Consider the following 23,760-nt stretch of genomic DNA (forward strand, 5'->3'; position numbering starts at 1 on the left):
CTGTGGGAGGCGGAGCCTCTGCTCAACAGCATGTCCTTTGACCTGTGACCCCGTTGTGGTATATTCAGCTGCAGTACCAGAGCTACTTTTTCTAGTCCCTTATGGGAGCAACTTGGTTAGCTCGATGCCTGGGAAGGCGTCAGCGAGACCAGAGGCCATGTGGACACACAGCGGTGCCTATTTGGGGCCCGCACTTGGGGGGGACTGTTGTGTGGTGAGCCTGCAGTTCCTCCCCAGCTGGGGCTTTGAGGCATGGCCCTGCACCCCGAGCAGTTGCCCTGTGGTATAGACCGAACAGGAGGGCGCTGCACGGGGGGGCGGGGGGGGGGGGGCCAGCACTGTGAAGGTGGCCCGGCTACTTGGCGGTGCACCGTCATCCTCCTCACCACCGTGCCCCGCCTGCAGCATCCTCGGACCGGCCTGTGGCTAACACACGTATTTCTGCCCAGGCACCTGCTCCTGGAGGTGGACACGCCCCTGACATGCTCCGGGGCTATGGCACATCTAACTCCAGGCAACCCTGCCTGGGAGAGCCCGGGGCTTTAATGTCTGGCCAGCATGTCTGCTGCCCTGACTCCAGTTCTGTAGATGCCGGCTCACTAGGCCATAGGCTGGGCCTAGGCATCCTGCCTAATGTCACCAGTACCCCAGGGTCCCCAGCAAAGCCTGTGCCTCTTCCACGTTTTTGGAACTGGGGAGGCTCCCACCTTGTCCACCACAGCCTGAGGGATGACGCAGCAGAGGTGGGTCTCACCCACCGGCCTCCCGTCAACGACGCAATGGGAAGAAAACAGTGACGACCTAAGCCACTGTCCCGTGACCCTTGGGGGCTCCCCAACAGAGGTGTGCAGTCTGTCGTGGGGGGGGCGCCAGCCACAGGCAGCGAGCACAAGCACCACCAGGTATAGGAAACTACACGCTTGACCAGGTCGGTGCTGGAAATGAATGCGAGAACAGAGGCGGGAGCCGGGTCATCTGGCCGGAGAGCCTCGATCTGATGCTGTGCTGAGAGGCGGGCTGAGTTGGGGTCAACTTCAGCACCGGGGGAGGCAGGAGCGGGGTTCTTAAAAGAAAAAGCACAGGGTTTGTGGGGGGTAGGGCAGGGGTTAGTCTCTTGTTCTTCCAGGTGGGTGCCTCAGGGTTCCAGGATGTGAGCTGGGATGGTGGGTCAGGTAAAGGGCCAGGCTACTCCCAGGTACAGGAGGTCAGTCTGCCCCCACCCCACCCCCCCACCCCCCGCCGCCACTGTGGCTGGCGCCAGGTGTCCATCATCCTCGGTGGGAGAGAGTCCGATTAAGCCGAGGGCTGCCAGGTGAGTTGGGACAACTGAATCATGGGCAGTCCAGCGGGTTGGAAAGTGGTCTGACTGGGTCGTAAGCAGTATGGGGTCTGGGAGCCTGGCCTGACCCTTTCAGTCAGGACGAGCCTGTTCCGGGCACCAGCATGACGCAGGGGGCAGTGAGGGGCTGACGGCTGTTGGAAGGGGCCTGGGATCTGCCCCATCTCCAAGGGGCTAGTGGTGGGCTGCCCCCTGTGGCCTGGTCCAGCTCGCGGGTCCCACAGCGGTCAGGTCTGGGACCGGCCTCTCCTCCACACTCCTGGTTTCAAAGAGATAAACTGCTTCTTTCACTGGGCCCACTTGAATAAGCGAAAAATGAACAGCAAACCAATTTTTATGGCTTGTTTTCTCCGACAGATTTAATAATATTACAATGTGGGGGTGTAATTATTTATTACAACAGGTTACAAGAGAATGGAAACAAGTAATTAGTCTTACAGTTGATTGGAAGCAAGACACATTCACTGACATTTTGGGGGAAAAACCACCGCCACGAAAGAAGGAATCAAACCCCATGGTCTCGGGACAAAGGCTCGCAGGGAGGAGAGGGCGTGGCTGCAGAAGGGAAGCTGCGCTCACCCCACGGGCGGGCGCAGTCTGTCTGGCGAGGAGAGGCTCTGTGAAAGCCTCCAGGGACAGAAGGGCCACACCAACCCTGTGGGGCGCGGGAAGCCCCAGCAACAGCAGAGACCCAAAGAGCCCCTGGAAAGCTCCTGCGGGGGCACACCCAGTGCGAACACAGGGGGCCGAGCTTGGCACCAGAGCTTTTGGACTGGACAGGAACTTGCGGGCTGAAGACACATTCTGTAGGAAGCACGCACCCAAAGCCTGAGTGCTGGAGCAAAGAGAGGCTTGCTGCTGGCAACTAAGCAGATGACACGCCTGGTTTTCACTAGGTCACAGGAGCTCTCGCTGGGAAGAAGAGCTTTATCTGGAAACTAATTATTCAGCTTTTTGTCACAGGGGTCATGCTTTTCAGCTGCAGTTGTCTCCCACTTGCTTGGTGCTGGATTCTGTAATGCCGGACGGTGGTGGGCTGTCCCAGGCTCCGCAGGGGCCGGGTCACTGCAGCTGCTTTTGCAAGAAGCGCACTGCCGAGCTGCCTTACAGCCTTTTCACAGGAGCCGAAACCAAACCAGCTCATCTGGTCACGTGTTATCCCTCCTCAAATAAACTCGTATTAAAGGAATGGTTTTTAAAAGAGGCTTTCACACGAGTCCTTCAAGCACGTCAAAAGTCTCCATATAAAAGTCCGCTTCTTTAACACACAAGAACAAACATGTCTCCTTGAAAAAAGAACCTCATTTTTAGGCCAAAATAAAGTACAACTTGCGGAAATACCGTTTCAGCGGCTCGGGCTCATCTCAGCTGCCTGGGGCTGTGTCTCTCGTCCATCTTCGGAACTTCGGGACACTGAGACGGAAGAGGTGAAATGACACGAGCCAGCCCTGGCCCAGGAAACGGGTCAGCCTCAGTCGGGGACAAGAGACGGACACCGTCATCCCCTCGCTATAGCCGTATATACATATTAACATCTAGTCATTAAAAAACCCCAGAAATCTCATAAAACTATTTCAAAACTCAGAGCCTAAAAGTATAAAGAAACACATTTAATGTACAATCTATTCCATTTGGCAATGTGTAAACTATATTAAAAGATAAAAACTTATCTACAGACAGAATGTGACAAAGGAGGGTGACGCAGGAAGCGAGCTCAGCTCCACAGCTCCTCGGTTCTCCCGAATTTGTAGATCAAGGTGCTGCAAGAGGATGGAAACCAGTCGTGAGGAAAAACGCATGGACCCAGCCCTAGAAATCCACTCTCCAAACAGGCCTTGGCCAACACCACGCCAGGGCCTGGCCCCAATTTCTAAAGTGAAGATTGTGGTGGGTGGGTCCCATTTGCCTGTTCTGCCAACCAGCTGGCTGAGCTGAATGAAGCGTCCTGTCTCAAGGCCGGACAGCTGCTGGACAGGGAATGCCCCGCCGAGTGGGCGGAGCCGGAGCCGCAGGAGCAGAGGCGTCTCAGAGCAGAGCGCACACTGCGGCTCTCAGTTCCCGGACAAATCAAATTGTCCGCTGAGGACGGGCTCCGTGCTCTGAACTTGCCATGAGTCAGAACAAGACAAACATGCTCACAATTGGAGCTCCGATCTACCAAGGGAGACCGTCCAATCCCGACTGCGGGAAAACAATGCTACAAAGGCGAGGTCCCTGGTGCCGCGAGAGTGGACCACAGGGTCTGACCTAGTGAGAGAGGCCCAGGCCTTCCTGAGCTCCCAAACAAGGGTGGGAATCACCTCAGGAGCATACAGGTACGGGGGGAGGGGAAGGAGCAGAGGGACGGGGTGGAGGGACAGGGCACTGGGCCCAGGAGGGGAGCCACACACGAGGGGACAAGCAGGGGCCTGGACACGAGGTTCAGACAGACGCCTGTGCTGCATTAGCGGCAGCAACAACTGAAGCCCCCCCCCCCCCCCCCCCCCCCGCACAGCGGCGCTCGCCTGGACAGAGACAAAGGGCGAGGAGAGAAGAGAATGCCTAGAACAGAGTCTTGAGAAACTCCAAACACTAGCAGCCAGGACCTGGGGTGGAGCACCAGCTGGCTGGGCAGCAGAGGCAGGGTGTCCGGGCAGCAGAGGCAGGGTGTCCGGGCAGCGGGAGCTGGCCCGTCTCAGCACCGCCACGCCCGCCAGCCTCGGGGCAGAGCGCACGGGGAGGCAGCAGGCGAGGTCCACGGGGCACAGCCTCTGCAGGCACACACTAGGCTTCCTGCCGCCCGCCTGTCGTGCATGTGGACTCCCTACCACTGCTAGGGGCGGGACTCGAATTTAAGTGCACTCTCTCAACAGTGTCCTCGTGGGAACTTACTGTATCCCTGTCGGTCACATGTCAAGAAACATGATCAAAAGACAGCAGAGACCGTCCAACACCTTTCAAAGTTGTGAGTGTCCCAGCCCCACAGCAGTAACAGGACCAGGCAGCACACAGGTGAGAAGCACAGGTGGGCGTTCAGGGAGGCCAGGGGGTGGTGAGTGAAGCGAAGCACAGACAGGCAGGGAGAGAGGGCGCTCGGGAGACGTGGAGGGGGCTCCCGGGTCTTCTGCAGACACCTGGGAAGGAAGGAGCCCGACGAGGAGGAACCCCAATGGGAAGAAGGCTCCCGGAGCTCCCACGGGGCAGGGCGGGCTTCATAACTGTGCATGAAGCGGGCAAGCTCCGGGTACACGGAGCATCAGGAGGTACGCTCCGAAGCCTGCTGCCCTGTCAAGGGGACAGGCGGTCCCAGACAGACTACGGCTGCCCCGGTCCTGCCTGGCAAAGCCGAAGAGCAGAATTCACAGGACCACACTGTCCAGGATACCTGGCTGCGCCCAGAACAAAGCTCCAAGTGTTTAAAGAAATGCCAGAAGGTCCGGCCCCAACCATGCGAACAAGGAAAACGCAAACGGGGAAGAGACCCAGCGTGGAGAGAAAACAGAAGCAATCAACAGGGACAGACTCAGAACCAACACCACGAGACGGGGGCACGAACAGTTGTGAACGGACTCCATGTGACCACGGTGGGGGACAGCAGGAGCACACTCAGGAGGGACGTGGGAAGCATCACGAACACACCAGCCGACTCAGAGAGGTGAGAAACACAATGTCTGAGATGGGAAGTACACTGGACGGGAGGTCCAGTAGAGTAGATGTCGCGAGTCGCAGTTAGTGGACGTAGAGATGTAACGACTAGAAAGCACCTGACCGAAACAGAGAGGGAGAGGAAGCCACACAGCACTGGCGAGCCAGCGGGTGGCTAGAAGCGGCCTCATACACGTACCACGGGAACCCCAGGAGGGACGGCTGAACAGAAAAAGTGTTTGGAGAAATAATGGCTGAAAAGATTTCGAATTTGATGAGAACTATATATCTACAGACCCAAGAAACTAAATGAACCCCAAACAGAAAAAATACAAAGAAAATAATCATAATCAAATTGCTTAAAACCAGTGACAGAAATGAAGTTCCTCACAGCTTAGAGCTCAGTGATTTTATGGAGCGGGATAATCTTATAAACGGATGCTGTTTTTAAAAACCACTTTCCTTCCAATGAGCTGCATGCTACAACTGCGTGTTCCCCATTAGTATTTTTAATTAAGTAAAATAACACATTTTAGATATATTTGGTGAGCACTATTATTAAACATTAGTCTTTACATTAAAGACATTCATTCTGAGCAGCACAGGATACAGGCTTCATTTTGGGGGCTTTGCAGAAGACAGCCCTTAAACATACTTTTAATGTCGTTTTATTTTAATACTTTAAGTTAGCTCAAAGATGTAAGGAAACAACCAACTCCCCAACAGACTGTGTATGGAACATGTGTAGTATGTACTAATTCTGGTGTCTTTCGTTTAAACACACAGGCCCCTAACGCGTTGCTGTTTGTTTTTAACGGCGCACACCCGCCCTGCGTTTCCCGGCCGGGGGTCCTCAGGCCAACTCTGAGCTTACCTGCCGATACGCTGAGGGTCATTAGATGGGAACGAAAATGGCAACATCTGTGAGGCATCGTGCAGAGGTTGCGGCACACAGCAGGCCCCTAATTAAATGGCTTACATATGCTCCTACACGGTAGTAGGATTTTCACCTTCTAAAAGAAGTTCTGTGCATTGTAACTACTGTGAGGGATTTCTGCGTGTCCCGTTGTGCATGCTGCTCTGTCAATACAGATGACATTTCTGTAAATGTTTTAAGCGTGGTTAGGAAATTAGGCAACTTACCTTGAAAATATAAGTGCATTTTGAAAAAACACAGCGAGTCCTGGATAAACCTCGGTATCTGCACGGACAAAGTAAAACAGAAGATTACAAAACGCAGTGGGCAGTGACGCAGTGAACGGGCAGAGACTGTTCATATGACATGCGTGGGGTGTCACACAACCCTGCCGTCCTTCCTGAACTCTCAGAAGTCAATGATGAAACTGAAATAAGAAAATGTGACTCTCATTCGCTCCAAACAAAAGACTGCTCTCACTCTGGATAGAAGACAATGAACTTGCCCTGGCTGGTGTGGCTCAGCGGACTGAGCTCAGGCCTGAGAACCAAAAGGTCACGGGTTCAATTCCCAGTCAGGGCACATGCCCGGGTTGCAGGCCAGGTCCTCAGTAGGGGGCATGAGAGAGGCAACCACACATTGATGTTTCTTTCCCTCTCTCCCTCCCCCACAAAAAGAATGGTATCACAGGGTATAAATGTTACACAGCAAATGCACCTAGGTATGGACCAGCATCCCACAGCCAAATACAACCACACTGCTGCAAGAAAACATCTGAACACTGCCCTGGCTGCGGTGGCTCGGTGGCCTGGGTGCCAGCCTGCAAACTGAAAGGTCGCTGGTTCGATTCCCAGTCAGGGCACATGCCTGGGCTGCAGGTTCAGCCCCTGGTCGGGGGTGTACAAGAGGCAACTGACCGACATTTCTCTCACACAACGTTTTTCCCCCTTTCTCCCTCACTTCCCCTCTCTAAAAATAAATAAAATCTTTTTTTTAATCTGATATTAAATTAAAAGAAAGACTATAATGAGCCCCATGTCACTTTAGGTCAGGGGCTGCTGCCGAACTGGTAGTGAAAAGGGCGACCAGCAGCCCTCGGTGGGCTTAGGGCTGAGCATGAGGGGCTGCAGACCAGGCCGTCCCACTGCGCGCAGGCCCAGTGACTCAGGTGCCTTCCACAGAGACACATCTGCAAACGAACGGAGTGTCCCACTAAAGTTTACTCCAGGAGCAGTCAACAGACTAAGCCAAACATAGAAGACGTGTGTGAATCTCTCCTCCGAAATGAAAGAGGAACAGATACTTACTTTGGGTAACGTATGCGCCGAAAAGAATCCACATGGAAGCGATAAGTGACCCAAACATCAGCATGAAACCGATGAAGAGCCAAACTCGAGCCCCTGCAAGAAGAACAGGCTTCAGGGTCCTGCTCCTTGTGCAGCCCCGTGTCTTAGGAACACGGGGCCCTGCAGACACTGCGGACCTCACGCGGGCTGTGCACGCCAGGCGCACGCCTGCACGCGCCTGCTGCCACAGGGAGCTGGGGGCGATTTTCAAAAAGCTAAAGGGGGAGGCTGCCTTTCTCCTGGCCGAAGAAGCTAACAGCTGAGCAGCTAAACCAGGCAGGCTTCAGACGGAGCTCTTTGACCAAGCCGACTAATTAAACCCTGGCTGAAAACTCACCCCATCGCACATACTATCAAAGCACTGAGTACCGTATTCTGCCGTGTGCCCGTTATCATGCCCATGGCATGTTATTATCATGCCCATGGCATGTTACCATCACTCCCGTGTGTAATGCACATCCTTTTCCCTCAAAAATTTGGGCGAAAAAGTGCGCATCACACACGGCCAAGTATGGTAATTGCTGTTAGAAGCAGCAAATGTGTCCCAGCTAGCCGCCCCCACACAGGAATGGGAGGCTGCACGCGAGTAAGGACCGATGTCACAATCAGGACGTCACTCACACAGTGCAGCAGCAGCTGAGCAACCTGTCAGGCGGGTCGCCCTCAACCCCCAAAGCCATACACTACACGTATGCACATGTAAACACGTGTAAACTGCACGGTAAGTTCCAGCTGCATAGGGACTCGTAACGGCATGATGTGTGATGACCTAGTGAGGGTCCAAGTATGGACTCTGGGACCGGACAGACCAGAGGCAAATACAGGTCCTACCCTTGAGCTAAAAAATTTAGGTACGCCACAGTGACATTTTCTATAGAAAATCGTTAATACTAACATAATCCACAGCAATGTCTGTGGATCAACCTTTAAAGAAAAATAATCAAATAAATCATCCCGTGCTCTACGCACACTTTCACTAGCTAACACATGCTTTCTTACTCTTCACTCCTCCAGTCAGGACGTGGCCTGCCGTGGCTGGGGGCACAGGACACGCACACATGGTGTTAAGCCACCTGTCACGCCCGCTCAGAGGGGCTGTGTGCGGAGCTGTGCTGGGCAACGCCACGCCGGGCTCAGCCGGGCTGCTCTGGGCGCCTGAACGTTGACTGAGAGAGCAGGTCTGGTGTAACGTGCTCTCACCCCCGAAAACAGCGTTTAATTACAATTCTTTTTAGAGAGCTGAGCTCTCCACAGCTTCTTCGTTGGTCTAAAATGTGACGGTTTATGACTCCCTCTACATGGCCACACGATAGTGACAGAAAGCAGGTCAGCGGGGCAGGAGGGGACCTGGAGTGATGGCAGTGACACAACTGCATCCATTTGTCAACTCAGCACGCTGTACGCCTTAAACTGCTGAGTTTTAGGTTGTATGTGAATCACACTCAGTCAAGCTGACAAACACACGTGTCTCCACACCAGAGAGACCGAACGCTTCTCCACTGGACGCAGCAGAGCGTGGCGGCTAAAGGCACCGGCTCGGGGCCAGACTGTGAGAGTTCAGTTCCCGGCTCCCCACTTGCTGCCTGTGAACTTGGACAAGTTACTTAAGCTCTCTGCACCTTAGTCCCTCCATCTAAAACGGAGGACAATGAAGAGCCCTCGCCCCACAGGAATATCGCGGCGATTAAATAAGTCAACTCGGGACGGTCTCTGGTGCACACCAAGTATTCTGTAAGAATGCCCTATCATTCCTAACCATCGTTCAAAACTTCCCACCTCCCCCAAATTTCCAGCCACAACCAGAGCAGCCTCCCTCGTCCTTGCAGGTTGGAAGCAGAACTTCCAGCCCTGAGCTCTGCCCGGGAAGCACGGAAATCCCACCGAAAACAAACTCCCGGGGCTTATCAGAATGTGTGATGACCTGAGTAAATGAAAAACACTACTGGGCGACAATTCAAGACAACTCAAACTCCCAGGACGGTCGTTTATATGCAGACAAACGGCGCAGCACGCTCTTTCAGACGCACTGTGGCGGCACGTGGGCGGCCCTTCAGTTGGGGCAACCAGAACCGAATGGGGAAACCGCGGGGGTCCCAGGCTTGATTTCCCATTGCGTCCACGCTTCACTGAGCCAGTACCACGGAGGTGACACCACTGGTCCGAGACACCCGGGATGAGAATGACCGTCCGCAGCACCGGTGGAGCGGCCCGGAGCCTGGCAGCCGGGGTTTTGAGTAGTGACACTTCCCCTATATAGGGTGGGCAGCACCACACGACAAAACCAGCAGCTCCTGGCGGCAACTCCAACTTCCTTAAGGATGTCAAGAGCCGTGCAACTTTCCCTAAAGGCCAGTTTGTGAGAATGCCGGCCGCCGCCAGGCCTACACCCAGACTCTCAGACTTTGTGTCCTGTGGGTCAGTCCCTCGTCCCCAACACGCACGCCAGCCACTGTACCTGTCCTTCCCAAACAGCCGCTCTCGTAGCTGTCCCCTCTCACCTGCGCGTTGGACACAGCGTTTATCCTAGAGCGACACAAAATCATCTCGTTAGCTTTCGTGGCGCTGGAATATTCACGGACATTTACTCGCTATTTAGAAGGAAGGCATTTTCTAACTGAAGTCAGTGTCTGAACAACTGAAGACACCTTTAAACTTACTGACCCTAGTGGACACAAACATGACATTAGTCTTATTTTCCTCAAGTACACCCAGAAAACATCCTCAATTTTAAGAGTACTGTTACTTGTCTCCCAAGATCACAAAGAGGGACTGTTTTCCTGATTTCTCCCATTTATGCATGAAAGACTCGGGTGTCAGTCCAGTTGGAGGCTCTCATTACAAGCAGGAATGAAAAGGCCTCTCTCTCCTTGTGCCAGTCAAGTGGTGTCCTCGGACCCACTTCCGGAACGCGGAGGGCACCGGCCCACGAGGAACCACGGGCGCACTCGACTCCCAGCGCGGCGTGGCTGCAGCGGGAGTTGCCTTCTCTCAGCGCCGTGAATAAGTAAAGGTAGTTCCATCTTCCACAACTTCAACTTTTAAAAAATTCCTGGCAGTAGAAGAAAATTCTAACATATTTTTTCATCATTAAAAGGCATCCATGAAAAGCTTTCAAACTCTTATATGAAGTGAGATAATGTATAAACCTGAAGTCATTTCATAAGAAAGAAAAGCCATTTCTTTCTCATTTGAGCCCAACCCTGCCCACCCCCTCCACCCCCACAAATACTAGCAAACACAGTCGAGCAGCCTATTTTTAAAAATAATCCTCCATGGTGAAAGTTGAGTGTATGACCATACTTAAGGATGATTCACTAGGGACAAATTTGGAAACGAAACAAATTTCATTAAATCTAAGATGCAACTGATTTTTAAAATTTACCGCCATTGAGCTAAAAAGAAAAAAGAAAGAACTCGTGAACACGGACAACAGTGTGGTGACTGTGGCGGGAGGAGTGGATGGCGGCAGAAGAGGGGATAGGAGGATAAATGGTGATAAAAAATAAAATAAACAAATTTAATAAAATATTAAAATAAAATAAAATTCACCATTATTTTTTAAACTGCCAAGAAAAAAATGTTAACTGTATTTATAAGATGCCACTGACGATAAAAAGCTCCCTGGTATTTCCAGATAATAAAATATTTAAAAATAACCTCAGGACTGATAAAATACAGTAAATAACCAGTTTAACAAATATAAGAACAATCATATGACAATCTTCACAAATGCTAAAATGATATCTAAATTCAGCACTCATTCTTGACTTTTAACAATCTTAATAAAATGGGAATTCATTTATTTATTTATTAACCATTGAAAGAAAAAACACCAATTAAGTTAAAAAGTGATTCCAGGGAGCAGACAGCACTAACCCTTCAGGAACCAGTATTTCGGGGCGGCCCACCTGGTGCTGAGAACCCCCGCGCACTCACATGAAGAAAGCCAACGTGGAGAATACCCCGCACGTGTGAAAGGCGTGGTTGAGCTGCTCCGGCTTGGGGTACACCACGGCCGCGTCGATCATTATCCACCAGCCTGTGAAAAACTGCAGACGGGGCCCACGTCACACACTGAGACTGAGCCTCAGCATCTCACCTGCCCTCGACGTTCCTCTTTTTCTACAGACCACGTAAGTGGAACACAGAATAGTTCCACTCTGAGTTCTGGGTGCTGACATATAAAAATAAGAACCCTTGTTTACTTTTCCCTAGTAGCAGAGGAGGTGACCCTAACTAATAAATCTGTGTGAGATCCTGAAGTTCCGCTGGCAATGCAAGAGGAAGGTGTATCATCTGGGAACGAGTCATCCGCTGCTTCCACCCACCGTCACTGCACGCGCCCGGAGCTCTCTTCGCCAACCTCCAGCTACCCGGCTTCCCGAGCGCGATGGGTTTCATTCTCTCTTCCTCTTTCCACCTGCCCACGCGCTTTTGCCTCTGCAGGCGAGCTGCCGGCTGCCACATCCCCAGAACTATTTAAGCCCACTACAGTCTTATGTAATTTAACCAAATACTGTTTAACTGAACATTGAAAAATGTAAAGTTTCTACATGAACTAAGCCGAATAGCCTTAAATTAGACAAATTGCTAATGGACAAGTGAAATGCAGACGAGATGACCACAAAGAGTGAGAAAAACTCAGAAGCACCTACGAGAACTCTGCATACAGAGTTTATATTGTGATATTTATATCATAAAGAGGAGAGCGGCCACTTTTGTTTAGATGCTTGTCATTCTTAATAATAAAAGATTAAGAAAGAAAATTAAGCCGACTCCTCTCTCTGGCCCCCCCTCCGGTGCAGCAGTAGGACGTGGTGGCAGTGTCCCCTCCCTGGGGCCCTGCAGGGAGTCCCACAGAAATATTTGGCTAATTCTGAGCCTCTGAGGATCTTAAAGGACTTACACATTAACTTAAAAATGCTACTACCCCTGGCTAGTGTAGCTCAGTGGATTGAGCGCCGGCCTGTGAACCAAAGGGTCGCAGGTTCGATTCCCAGTCAGGGCACATGCCTGGGTTGTGGGCCAGGTCCCCAGTAGGGGGTGCATGAGAGGCAATCACACATTGGTGTTTCTCTCCCTCTCTCCCTCCCTTCCCCTATATAAAAATAAATAAAATGTCAGAAAAAAATTTTTTAAACCTACTGCCTACGCTAATTTTATTATCACTGGAACTGAAGAGAGGATTTTAAGTTTGGCAAGTTTACAAATTCAGATGAACCAGGACCTATCCCATTCTGCCCAGAAACAGCATCTCAAACTGTGATAATTACGTATACAAAACAACAGGGAAACAGACGGCTCAGAATGGGAATCACAGTCCTAAGGGACCCACGTCCATTTTCAGGGCGGACAAGGGCCCATCAGGCCTTCCCACTCACCAGCACTCCCGCCACCACGGAGGCCAGGGTGTTCCTCCTCTCGCTCCAGTCCACGCACTCACATTCCGGCCACCGGAAGTTGTCTAGGAAGCCTGCCATTGCCACCCCTTCAGCGGGGGCCTTTCATTAAACACCGTCGTCTACAAATAAGAAAAAAGAAAAACCCAAAGGAAATATTTTCAAGACGTAAAATGTCACTCCTCTTTTAAAGCTTGAACATAAATTTCTTTAGGTCCAAATCTACTACTTAAGCAGAAAAATTTCGATACTTCAATGAACAGCTATCAAGATGTGCACAAGACTATGCTCAGGCAAAAGGGGCTGACTGTTTGCTAAATGAGCGCAGTGGTTTTACATGGTCTCCGGCTGAGAGTTATGTCCTTCCCCTTGAATTTGACCCCACTACACAGACAGCTTGACCTATAGAGTAGAAGTGATACTATGTAACTTCTGCCACACAAATCTGGACCATAAAAAGTGGTGCAGTTTGTAGCTGGTTCTCTGGAACACTAATTCTAGAGCCTTCAGCTGCTACGAAAAAACTCGGAGGCCACAATGCTGGAAGAGACCACGCACAGGTGTTCTGGCCCCAGTTCCAGTAAGGTCCCACCAACGGCTGGCTCCAACTGCCAGGTGTGGAGCACACACTGCGAGCTGATTGCTGTTCCAGCCTCAGCTTCGGCCCCAGACTCAGGGACTCCCCGGTGAGGCCCCAGAGGCACCAAGCAGAGACTCATCATCCTGCCTGTGGCCTAGCAAATTCCCAAACCGGCAGAAACCAAAGGCATGAGAAAATGGCTGTTTAAACCTCTGGTTTTGGGGCCATCTGTAACGTGGCAACAGAAAATGGGGGAACCCTGTGCAAATGCTGCGGGGACCTCCAAAGGGCACAAATTCAGACGAGGCGATTCACAGACACCTTCAACTCCAGGAAGGAAGAAAAACGCCATCTGAAAGCACCAAAGAGTGCGGGAAAGCAGCGGAGACGGGAGTGGGTCTGGCCCTTGGAAGAACACACACCGAGCACCCTGCACACTTCCCCGCACCCCCCCACCACGCCCCTGGCTGCACTCTGCCCGCCGAGAAGAGCTGAGGGAACGCAGACTTGGCTGGACTTTGAAGCATACACGGGGATGTGGCAGATACAGAGAAGAAATAAAGCATGCAAAAGTATGTCGCCTCAGAAGAAAAGGGTAGAGTTTAAGGTATTTCGAAGACCACTGGCAACTGGCCTGTTGGGGGCGAGGCCAGGAAGGAGCTCTCAGCCTGCTCTAAGCCAGGGGCTGGTAACCCTCCCATGAAGAACCACACAGCACTCATTTTCGGATTTGCAGATCAGCCAGTCTGTCTCTGCTGCCCAACTGTGCTGTCGTGGCCTAACGCAGCCACACACAGCACACGACACGTGAGCGTGGCTGAGGCCCACGTGTACAGGCAACTGAGGCAGCGGCGCGACCAGGCTGGCGGTCTGCAGAGTGCGCTTGAAGCTGGTAGAAGGGGAAGCGACAGACTGGCTGTGACTTACAAGACTGTGGCGGAGGCACTGCACAGCACAGCACTGCCCGGTGCAGACAAGCGCTGGAGACGCCTGCCGTCGCTCTAGACAGGAAGAGGAAGGGGGTGCACGGAGGCCAGACTGGTGCAAGCTACAGAGAAAGCTCTGATGTAAGAAATGTTACGGGAGTCTTCAAGGGGCAGGGAGGAGCTGAGCAAGCCTGCTGGGTGCCCAACGGCCGGTGACACAGCACTACCCAAAACAGGAACGGCGGGTTTCAGCACAACCGACCTGATGTGACTGAGGGACATCAGGCAGAGACGTGCACAGGACAGACGGGCAGATCCCACGGGAAGGGCGGACATACAAACGAGAGGCTCATGGCAATGAAGTGGTAACCGAAGCCTGGGGGCAGCTAAGGCATCTCGGGGAGAAACTCTGGAAGGGGCTGAGGGTGGGTTGCGTGCGGGGCTCTGACTGGCCCCCTCCTTCCTTGATGGCTGTGCCTGCACGACGGCAGCCAGGCACAGGTGGCAGTATCTGACCGTTCTGAACGCTCTGGAGCGTGTGCCAGACGCTCACGGGTCATCGCGGTGAGTGAGGCACCGTGGGGAAGATGGAGACGTGTGAAACGCAGCCCTCGTCGCCAGGCGTCAACCAGCCAGTGGAGAAATCAGTGAACACTTCTTAAAATTAAGTCACTACTTTGTATCATTTAAAAAAGGTTACAAAAAATCAGGAGATGAACAAAACATTAATATCATTCCAGATGCCAGGTCACCATTCCCGAATGACTAGCTATCAGCTATGAGGTGCTCCTGGCTTACAGACCGTTCCACTCCATCCTCAGAGACTCTTTTCACGGCCCACCCCACTGGGCCCTTGCCCACACTCTCAGGCAGTCACTCTCATCGCCTCACAGGACTGAAAGGTGCCGGGAGTGGTCACCTTGCCCAAGGTCACACAGCTAGCAAGGAGGAGAGCCAGATTCCCACGGCAGCAAGGATCTGATTCCAAAGCCGAGCTCACGGCCATGCCAGCCCGCTGCTGCCCCTCGTCGGACCGTCTCCCAGCAGGTCTCCTGCGTCCCATCCGGGGAAGAGCAGGTTAATGCTCCACTGCCTGCGGGGCAACAGCCGAGGAACCAGATGGACAGAGAGCGCCCGCGTGGAGGAGCCCTGAGTCATCTGGGAGGCCAGGAACGCGGTGGCAGGTGCTGCCCGTTCCATCTGGCCGAAGGGGTCCGGGGAGCAGTCCCTCCTCCCGGGCCGCTGTAAACCCGGTTTCTAGGCACTTCTGGGGGACTGCTGTGTAGGCCAAGTCCAACCGCAGGAGTCCTTCAGGCGTCTGACCACGTCCGGAGAAGCCACTGTACACACTTAATCTCAGGGAGTGCCTGTTGGCCTTCTCACTCGCAAACCACATAGAACACAGATAAAATCAAGTGAAACGCCAGTTTTGGTGGAAGACTTAAACCTAAAAACCAAAGTAAAGTGTATGGAGAAGAGATTTTTAAAGACTTTAATTTTAGAACTATGTAACTTCCCCCAGTAATACCCTTAACAACTTTTAACTATTCAAAATATGGGTTATTTGGTAAATTCTCCCCTTCACTGCTTCTCTGTGCAATTGACTCACAGATTTAAATATCCAGCCCCAGACCCACACATCCATCCGCCTGCAGGCAAAGTCACCTCAAAATCAACGCGTGGGAACACCAAGGCCGGGTGCCCTCCTCCCAGCCGGGTCCCGCTCCTACAATGGATGAGTCACCACTCACCATTACGGGGGCCAGAGAAGGAGGTGTCCCCCTTGTCAGTCTTTCTCCCCTCTCACATCCGACCCATCCCCCGTTCCGCCTCCTAAGCCTCTCTCAAGTCCAGCTTCCCTCCACCCGGTGTGGTTCCCAGTCCCATTCCCAGTCCCGCTATCTCACCTGTCCCTGATAACGCCCCCCACCCCCAGCCAGGCCCGCAGCTGCCCCCGCCATGTCTTCACACTGCCGCTGCAGTGACTTTTGAAAAAAGGCACAAAGCTGACATCTCCCTCCTGCTTAAAACCTTTGCCTTCCTGTGTGTTTTAAAGACAAAACCCTATCACGTGGCCCTGCATCCTCTGATGATTCCTTGTCTCTTTCCGGTGTCACCCTGGTTTCTCTTTCCCTGCCTCCTGCTTGCTCCCTGGACCCAGGAAAACCTGCGCTCCCGCTGGCACCGCCCCCCACCCCCAGCTCCCCTAGGCAACTCCAGTGCACACAGCAGATGGCAGTTTACTTGTCACTTCTGAACTTGAACGTCAGCTCCCCTTCCTCCACCACATCCGTTCACAGAGCGTCTGCTGCGTGCCGGGCACATCAGTGACAGATGAAAGCACTGACTGTGTGGAGCTTGGCGAGCGGGGGTGGGGGGATGGGTGGGGAGGACGTTAAACACGACTTAAAAAGTACATGATGAGCGCTGACCAGTGTGGCTCAGCGGCTTGGGCGTCATCCCGCAAAGTGCAGGGTCGCTGGTTCGGTCCCAGTCAGGGCACATGCCTAAGTTGCTGGCCAGGCCCCGGGGTCTGGGCATGTGAGAGAAGCAACCGATCAATGTTTGTTTCTCTCACATTGATGTTTTGCTTCCTCCCTTCGCCCTCTCTAAAACTAAATAAATAAAATCTTTTTTAAAAGTAAATGCTATACGACGTTAGAAAGTGATGCCTGCCATGGGGCGGGGCACGGGGGACAGAGCAGAGTGAGGGGCTTGGCATGAGTGACGGGAGGGCGGGGAGAGAGGCCGGAGTCCCGGGGAGGAGACCTGAGACCTGCAGGGAGACTGGGCCTGGGCAGTGAGCCGGCCTGGGAATGCGGCAGAGAGAACAAGGGCAGGACCCAGGCCGGAAAGCAGAGCCTGGGAGTTCCCCGAACAACAAGGGGGCTGGCGTGGCTGGGTGGCATGAGTGAGAGGGGAGGGGGAACAAGACCAGGGCCACAGGGGCCAGGAAGGGCCCTTAGGGAGCTCACGGGCCACCGTGACAGCTGGCATTGGAAAGGGTCCCTTAGGCAGCTGTGGGGAGCAGAGACTGCAAGGGTAAGAGAGAGAGAAAGACCAGTGAGGAGGCTGCTGGCATGTCCCAAGTGGAAGCTGCTGACCCCGTGACCTGCTGACCCCCTGACCGGCTCTGGCCAGCTCTGACCCCCCCAGTACGTCATGGTTGGTCTTACGACCCAATTGAGCCCGCCCGCCACAGTGCCAAGCTAACAGCGCAGAAACTTGGTGAGTTTAGGGGGGAAAAGGTGACTGGGACCCACGCCACCCCCAATGATCAGAAAGTCAAGAGTCACACTAGGTTATCTATTTTTTAAAACTCCCCAGGTGAACCAACGATTAGCAAAGTCTGGGAACAACGCCCAAGATCACCTCAAGGGCCCTGCACTCTGCTGGGTGCTTGGCGCTGTCTCCCCAGTAGTGAGGCCGTCTCAGCAGCAACGCAAGCAGGAAACTTCAAAGAATTTTAGCATGAATTTCTTTCATGTCAAAACACAAAATCACCCTGGCTGGTGCGGCTCCCTGGATGGAGCGCCAGCCTGAGAACCAAAGGGTCACCAGTTCGATTCCCAGTCAGTGCACAGGCCTGGGTTGCGGGGTAGGGTCCCCAGTAGGGGGCACGTGAGAGGCAAACACACACTGATGTTTCTCTCCCTCCATTTCTCCTTCTCTTCCCCTCTCTCTAAAAACAAATAAATAAAATCTTTTTTTAAAAAGGTAAATTTAAAAAAAACCCCACAAAATTAACAAGCCAAGTGAAATGTATAAGACTTTACTGATCCTGGTTTGTTTGTTTTTTAAGTTTTAAGGCAGTCTGGGCCAGTTGGGGAAATGTGATACAGCTCAGACATCAGAGAATAAGAGGGAATTTATTTCCCGGACGTGACCATGCGGAACTGTGGTTTCTGAGAGCGACCTCAGTGTCGGGAGGCGCAGGCTGACAAACTCACGGGTGGAGTGCCAGCAACCTACTCTCAAGTGGTCAAGCAAAGGGAAAAAAGGACAAAGCAAATATGGAAAAATGTTAGATCTACTGTGCAACAGTTCTGTATGTTTAAAATGTTTTGCGATGAAAAGCTGGAAGCAGAGAGGCACACTGTCATGCACTGCCGCCGAGGCGCCCAAGGCTGCGACAGGGGCCAGGGGCCAGGAGCCCGTGGGCTGGGCTGAGAGGCTTCGCCTGGCCTCGGGAGACCTGCGGAGGGAGCCCTGCAGCCTTGGGGACAGCTCGGGCACCGCCCTGCTCCCCAGTTCAGAGAACCAGGCTCCGCCTGCAAGGGAACCCTCCTGTAGGCAGCACTGGGAGAGCAAAGGCCTGGAGTAGGGAGAGTTTTAAAGGGGGCGGAGTCCCAGTTTCACGTTCCAGCATCCGCCACCACAGAGGCAGCTGGAAGCAGAGGCTTTGGAGTGAGGACTGACCTGGGCCCACTCCCGCCTCCCGCCTCCCGCCTCTTCCCTGCCCGCCTGCTGGGCCCAGTTCATCCACCCAGTCTACTGGTCACGGAATAGCAGCTGTGTGCCAGGCACTCGCTGAACTTCAAGTGCCCCAAGGCTATGGTCTTGGGGCACGTAAAGTGGGGTGACGAGAGCACATCCCTCAGAGTGGGAGAATTAATAAGAATTGCCCAACACTGTCAGAGACCTACCAAAAAGATGGCCAGGGCTGCTTTCAGAGCGCACTCTGTCCTCGCAGGTCTGCTCTTCCTCCTTGGTCAAGAAGAACTACTACTGCTTCTGGGTGGGGCTGGCAGACTGCCCATCTGCATCTCATTTTGCTCCCTCCTGAAACCTCACTAAAAGGGCAAGAAGTTCCTAATGACAGGGAACACAGATGAGGAGACAGCAATGACTGGAAGCTGCAAGCAGGCGGACAATGAATGGTACCTGACTCGGCACACGCGAGAAGGTGGAAGGCCCAGGCCGGTGGCAGGGATGCTGAGCGCCAGTTAGAAAGTCAGGCCCCAGCTCCTGTCTCTTTTCGCTTTACGGTGATGGCAACTGCTTCTTCCACACCCTAGCAGGAGTCTGAGGTTTTTCCCATTTCTTGTGTTCTGGCCTGGGGGACATCGGGCCCAAAGGAAGATGCAGGTATCACCCCGAAAACAGGACATGCGGGACCACTGTTCCTCTGTCCTGGCTCAGGGGACTGGCCGCCAGACCCTTTCCTTCTAGACTGGAAGGGAGAGAACGATGCAGAGAGAGAAAACTTAAATCATTTTAAACTCAGAGAGAAGAGAACATGACATCTATTAATCGAGCACAGGATGCTGGATCGCTTCTTGGCCTTCTGTCTAAGATCAGGTGAAGAACAGGGTGCCATCATAAGAAGCATTCAGACCAAAAAACAGCCTTTGGTCTTTAAAGATGTAACTGTGAAAAATTTGTTTTATAAAATCCAAATACATGGGCTGGGAGATAAAAGGTAAGAAAATCTACCAGTATGTAGCTGGTCGGAAAACAAGTAAGAAAATCAGAGGAGCTTCACAAGGTCACATCTAAACATCAGGTGTTTCAGAGGAGAGGCTACAGACACAACAGAAGGGAGAAAATGACAAAATAGTTCAAGAAAATGACCCCGGAACAGCAGTTTTAAAGGGCCCATCAAATACTCGGCTGAATGGATGAAAATAGTCTCACACTAAGACAGTGGTTTTAAATTTTGAAGCATGGGTCAAGTGTAGATTCTAGAAGTTCGTAAAGAGGAGGGGAAAAAACAGGTCCCATAAAAGGGATTGGGGGTCATAGCTTAGAATTCTCAACAGCAACGCCAGAGGTAAGATGACAACAGAGCAGTAACTTCACAATTCTGAAGGAAATTTACTGCCGACTAAAATTCTATTACAGGCCAAAATATCAATCAAGTGTGATGTCAGAGTCAAAACACATCCAGATAGGCTAAGTCTCCGGAAAGGGTTCCTCTTCTTGTCAAGGAGCTGCTGGAGCCTGAGCAACACCGGACAATGAAGAGGCCACCGACAGATCCGCCACAGGAGGGCTGCGGAGAGCCAGCTGTGCCGGCCGACAAGGGGGGTCAGCGGGCCAGACTGAAGCAGTGCTGCTTCAGACAGACCTGTCCTGGCTGCTACAGCAGCTTTCTAACTTGAGGACGGAATGCCCCTGAACTTGGCCCAGATTCCCATCTGTACTCTGCTGGGCTTGGCTTGACCTTGGTCACGTGCTGATGCAGGTCCCTCGGTGCTTCCAGCCCTGCAGCCTGCCTCAGCAGAGGACCGTCACTTCCGGCATAGAAGGGCCCTGCCTTGACCTCCCGACAGCCGCAGGAAAGCTGGGCCAGTGCGCAGCAGAAACACAGGGCAGCCTGCTCCCTGGACCGCATTCTCCCGGGCACTGCATGTCTGCTGTCCTGACCCACAATGGAGTTCTCCAGATGCTCCCACGGCAGGATCCCGTTTCCTGGGACTCACTCCTGTCCCTGCCCACCGACTCCCTCAGCAAGGGCCCCCGTAAAAGAAGCCCCTCTAACAGTGACAATACTGTCCCTTCCTCACACAGTCAGCTGTGCACTCAAAATTATGCCACAAAATTTTAATCTCGCATTCAGAAAGCTCTGGCATTTCCTACTAAGCATGCTTGGATCTCTCCTGCCCTTTGGGGGGGGGGGAATAACTTTGTTACTACAGTTTCTTTAATGAAAAACCCACTGTTAATAAAGGCAGCGTTTATAGTTGAATAAGCTTTGAATTTAACTGCAGAAATTAATACAGTGTTATGATTTTATATGCTGGTAGAAAAAATTAATCCCAAAGGTATGATTTTGTTGCTCTATGGAACATTAACCAATTATATGTAACTCAGCAATTTTATTGAGATGTTCCCCTCCCTAAGTACCACATACACCTGCTCCTTCAGACCAGCTCTTTGCAGTACTCTTAATAACAGTGAAAAACTTTAAAACGTGCTCACCATCTACTTGGACAAGAATTTTGTTTTTAACACCATTCATTCAAAGCAAAATATATTATGATGAAGTGTTTGTGTGTGTGCACATGTATGTACATAGGTGTAAATATATATGTACATGTGAGTATTTATACAGTGACATGTAAAGTCTATTTAAAAAGCAAGAGAGTCCTGGCTGCTGTGGCTCAGTGGATTGAGTGCTGGCCTGTGAACCAAAGGGTCGCCGGTTCTATTCCCAGGCAGGTCACATGCCTGGGTTGCAGGCCAGGTCCCCAGTAAGGGGCACAAGAGTGGCAACCACACACTGATATTTCTCTCCCTCTCTTTCTCCCTCCCTTCTCCTCTCTCTAAAAATAAATAAATAAAATCTTAAAAAAAAAAACAAGAAAGATTAACCAAATAATCAGGATAGAGGCTACTCCTGGAAGATGTAAACATTTTGTTTCTTAATATGGTGCTAGATAGAGTGATAATCATCGCAATAGTATTCTTTAAATTAAATATACATACCTATTTTACACATTTTTTTGGTACCTGAGACACATTTCGCAATAAAAGAAACATTTAAATAGAGAACAAGAAGTTCTGTTACTGTTGGCTGTTCAAGGGGATTCCCGCCAGATGGTATCGCACACAGTGTGGAATTTCCTCTTCCTGCAGGCGGGCTCTATTCCTCTATTCATTCTGGTCAAGCCAGTCAAGTGAGTCAATGCCACTGAGCAGTAACAAAGTTAGTAAATTCACCATTATTTAACCTAGTCCTCCAATTTTTCTTTATCCAATCTCTAAATATAAAAAAACCAAAACTTTTAAGAAATGCATTCAAATCAAAGAAAATTAGCTTCTGCTTTTACATTATATAATCCTTTAATTTATAAAAAGATCCTCAGTGAAAAGAGCATTACATCTACACTGATCTGTTTAAATTATGTACTTGAAACTTACCCTACAATGTGGAAAGGGTTTTTATGCAGCAGGGCTTTTAATGGCTAACACCCAGGATCAACCCAAATGTCCATCAGTAAGAGACTGATAAAAGATTAGAGTACCTCCCAACAACGGCACACTATGCAGTCGGTAGGTCTACAGTATTGATACAACAGGGTATCCTCATAGGGAGCCAGGTGCCCAACAGCATTATGGTATGACCCCCTTCTGGGGAGTGGAATTCAGTACGTGAAGGATGCAAAGTGAAGATATAAGGAATTCTAACTTTTTACTTGATATACTTCTATGCTGTATGAATTTTTTATGTGATGTTCTTCCGTGATATTAAAAGCAACTTACAACCTGAATATATTACTATAATCCATTAAAAGGAGCAAATATGGGTAAGATGATAAGACAAAATCACTACCTTGGCTCCAGAAATGAAGTCAGGAAAGGCCTGCCAGTTAAGGCCGCCCCAGTGGGACGAGGAGGGGGTGGGGAGGGCGTGTCTCCGGAAGAGGAAAACTACAGCCTCCCCCGCCCCTTCTCATGAAACCGGCTTTTCCAGCCACATCAATACTCATCAAGATAAGTTTTGGGTTTTATTGTAACAGGGAAGAGCCACTACGCTGTATGCCTAAACTAACACAAAAAATGGTGAACGTAAACTGTAATTGAAAAATAACAATGAAGGAAGAGTCTTGCAACTCTATTACCGGTAAAAATGCTTAACGTTTGTTCTACGTGTGAAACCTACGCAGAGGTTGGGGGAAGAGGTGTGCCCAGCCTGGGAGTCAGAGCCTCGGGGACTGTTAGGTTTAAGGAATTGAGAGCAGGTAGGTGCGTCTTAGGGAAAAGGTGGGCACTCTGCAAATTCACGTCTTTGGAAGCACAAAGCTGGCGACACGTTCATTCCATTGGGACGCTGGAATCCCCCTACACACACACACACACACGCACACACCCTGGCCTTACAAAAGGTCATATATTCACCTTTCAGGTAAAGCACCTCCCTCTGGTTAACTCGGAAGCCAACTTATTGCTGGAAAACGAAAATGGTCCTCCCAGGCACAACTGCCACCCACAGTAGCAATTCTCTGCTGCCCCTTATCGGAAAGGACACTCACACGACAGGACTCATTCTCCAGAGAATGAGGATCTCCTCCCCTTTCCCGACTCCCGTACGGACAGTGGCGGAAAAGTCCCCACGACGTTGACAACACTCCCAGCCAAAGTTCAGAGCCACCGGGAGGGACGACGGAGCCCTGAGCTGCCCCGACGCTCCGTGCGCGTGCCCCGTCTCCCAGCCCGCCGCCCCAGGAAGCCGGAAGGCTCGACAGGCAAACCTCCCAGGACCTCCTAATGCAGCCATCCGACGGCGACGGGACGCGGAGGTGCTACCCTACCTGGCCGGACCTAGGGGACGCGGCTGGGCTGGAAGGGGCGGCGGAGGCCCCCGACCCGCAGGCTGGCTCCGCCGGGCACCGCCGCACCCCGCAGGCCCGGAGACCCGCTGGCCTGGGGTGCTTCCCCGCGCGCGCGCGCCCCGGGGGCCTGCGGACAGCACTCACCCGGCTCCCGCGACACCCGCGGCGACCCCAGGGGCGCGCAAGGGGGAAGATGCTGCGCAGCAGCCGGGCCGGCGAGCTCGGCTTCACTTAAGCTCGGGGATCGGCGAGCGGAGGGCGGGTGCACAGGGAGAGCGCCGGCGGGGAGGGGCGTGGCGTGGCACCGTGCGCACCGCAACGACCAATCAGCGCGCAGCAAGTGACCTGCCGG

At 52.2% G+C, this 23,760-nt stretch overlaps 1 protein-coding gene across 2 annotated transcripts; it reads right to left on the bottom strand.

Annotated features, from left to right (window-relative positions):
• Window positions 1-1,682: 1,682 nt before the first annotated feature.
• On the bottom strand, window positions 1,683-23,701 carry TMEM50B (transmembrane protein 50B). 2 transcript variants are annotated; one of them, XM_053916808.2, is made up of 7 exons: window positions 23,553-23,701; window positions 12,607-12,746; window positions 11,162-11,274; window positions 9,681-9,748; window positions 7,187-7,279; window positions 6,107-6,164; window positions 1,683-3,099 (listed from the first exon to the last, which is right to left on the bottom strand). In XM_053916808.2, the coding sequence occupies exons 2-7, from the start codon at window positions 12,703-12,705 to the stop codon at window positions 3,054-3,056; spliced, it is 477 nt and encodes a 158-aa protein (XP_053772783.1). In that variant the 5' UTR covers window positions 12,706-12,746; window positions 23,553-23,701; the 3' UTR covers window positions 1,683-3,053. The 2 variants fall into 2 exon arrangements, with proteins under 2 accessions (XP_053772783.1, XP_045051334.1); XM_045195399.2 differs by lacking the exon at window positions 23,553-23,701 and adding an exon at window positions 23,388-23,544.
• Window positions 23,702-23,760: the final 59 nt, after the last annotated feature.

This window comes from Desmodus rotundus, chromosome 2 (assembly GCF_022682495.2).
Source record: "Desmodus rotundus isolate HL8 chromosome 2, HLdesRot8A.1, whole genome shotgun sequence".
Lineage (NCBI taxonomy): Eukaryota > Metazoa > Chordata > Mammalia > Chiroptera > Phyllostomidae > Desmodus > Desmodus rotundus.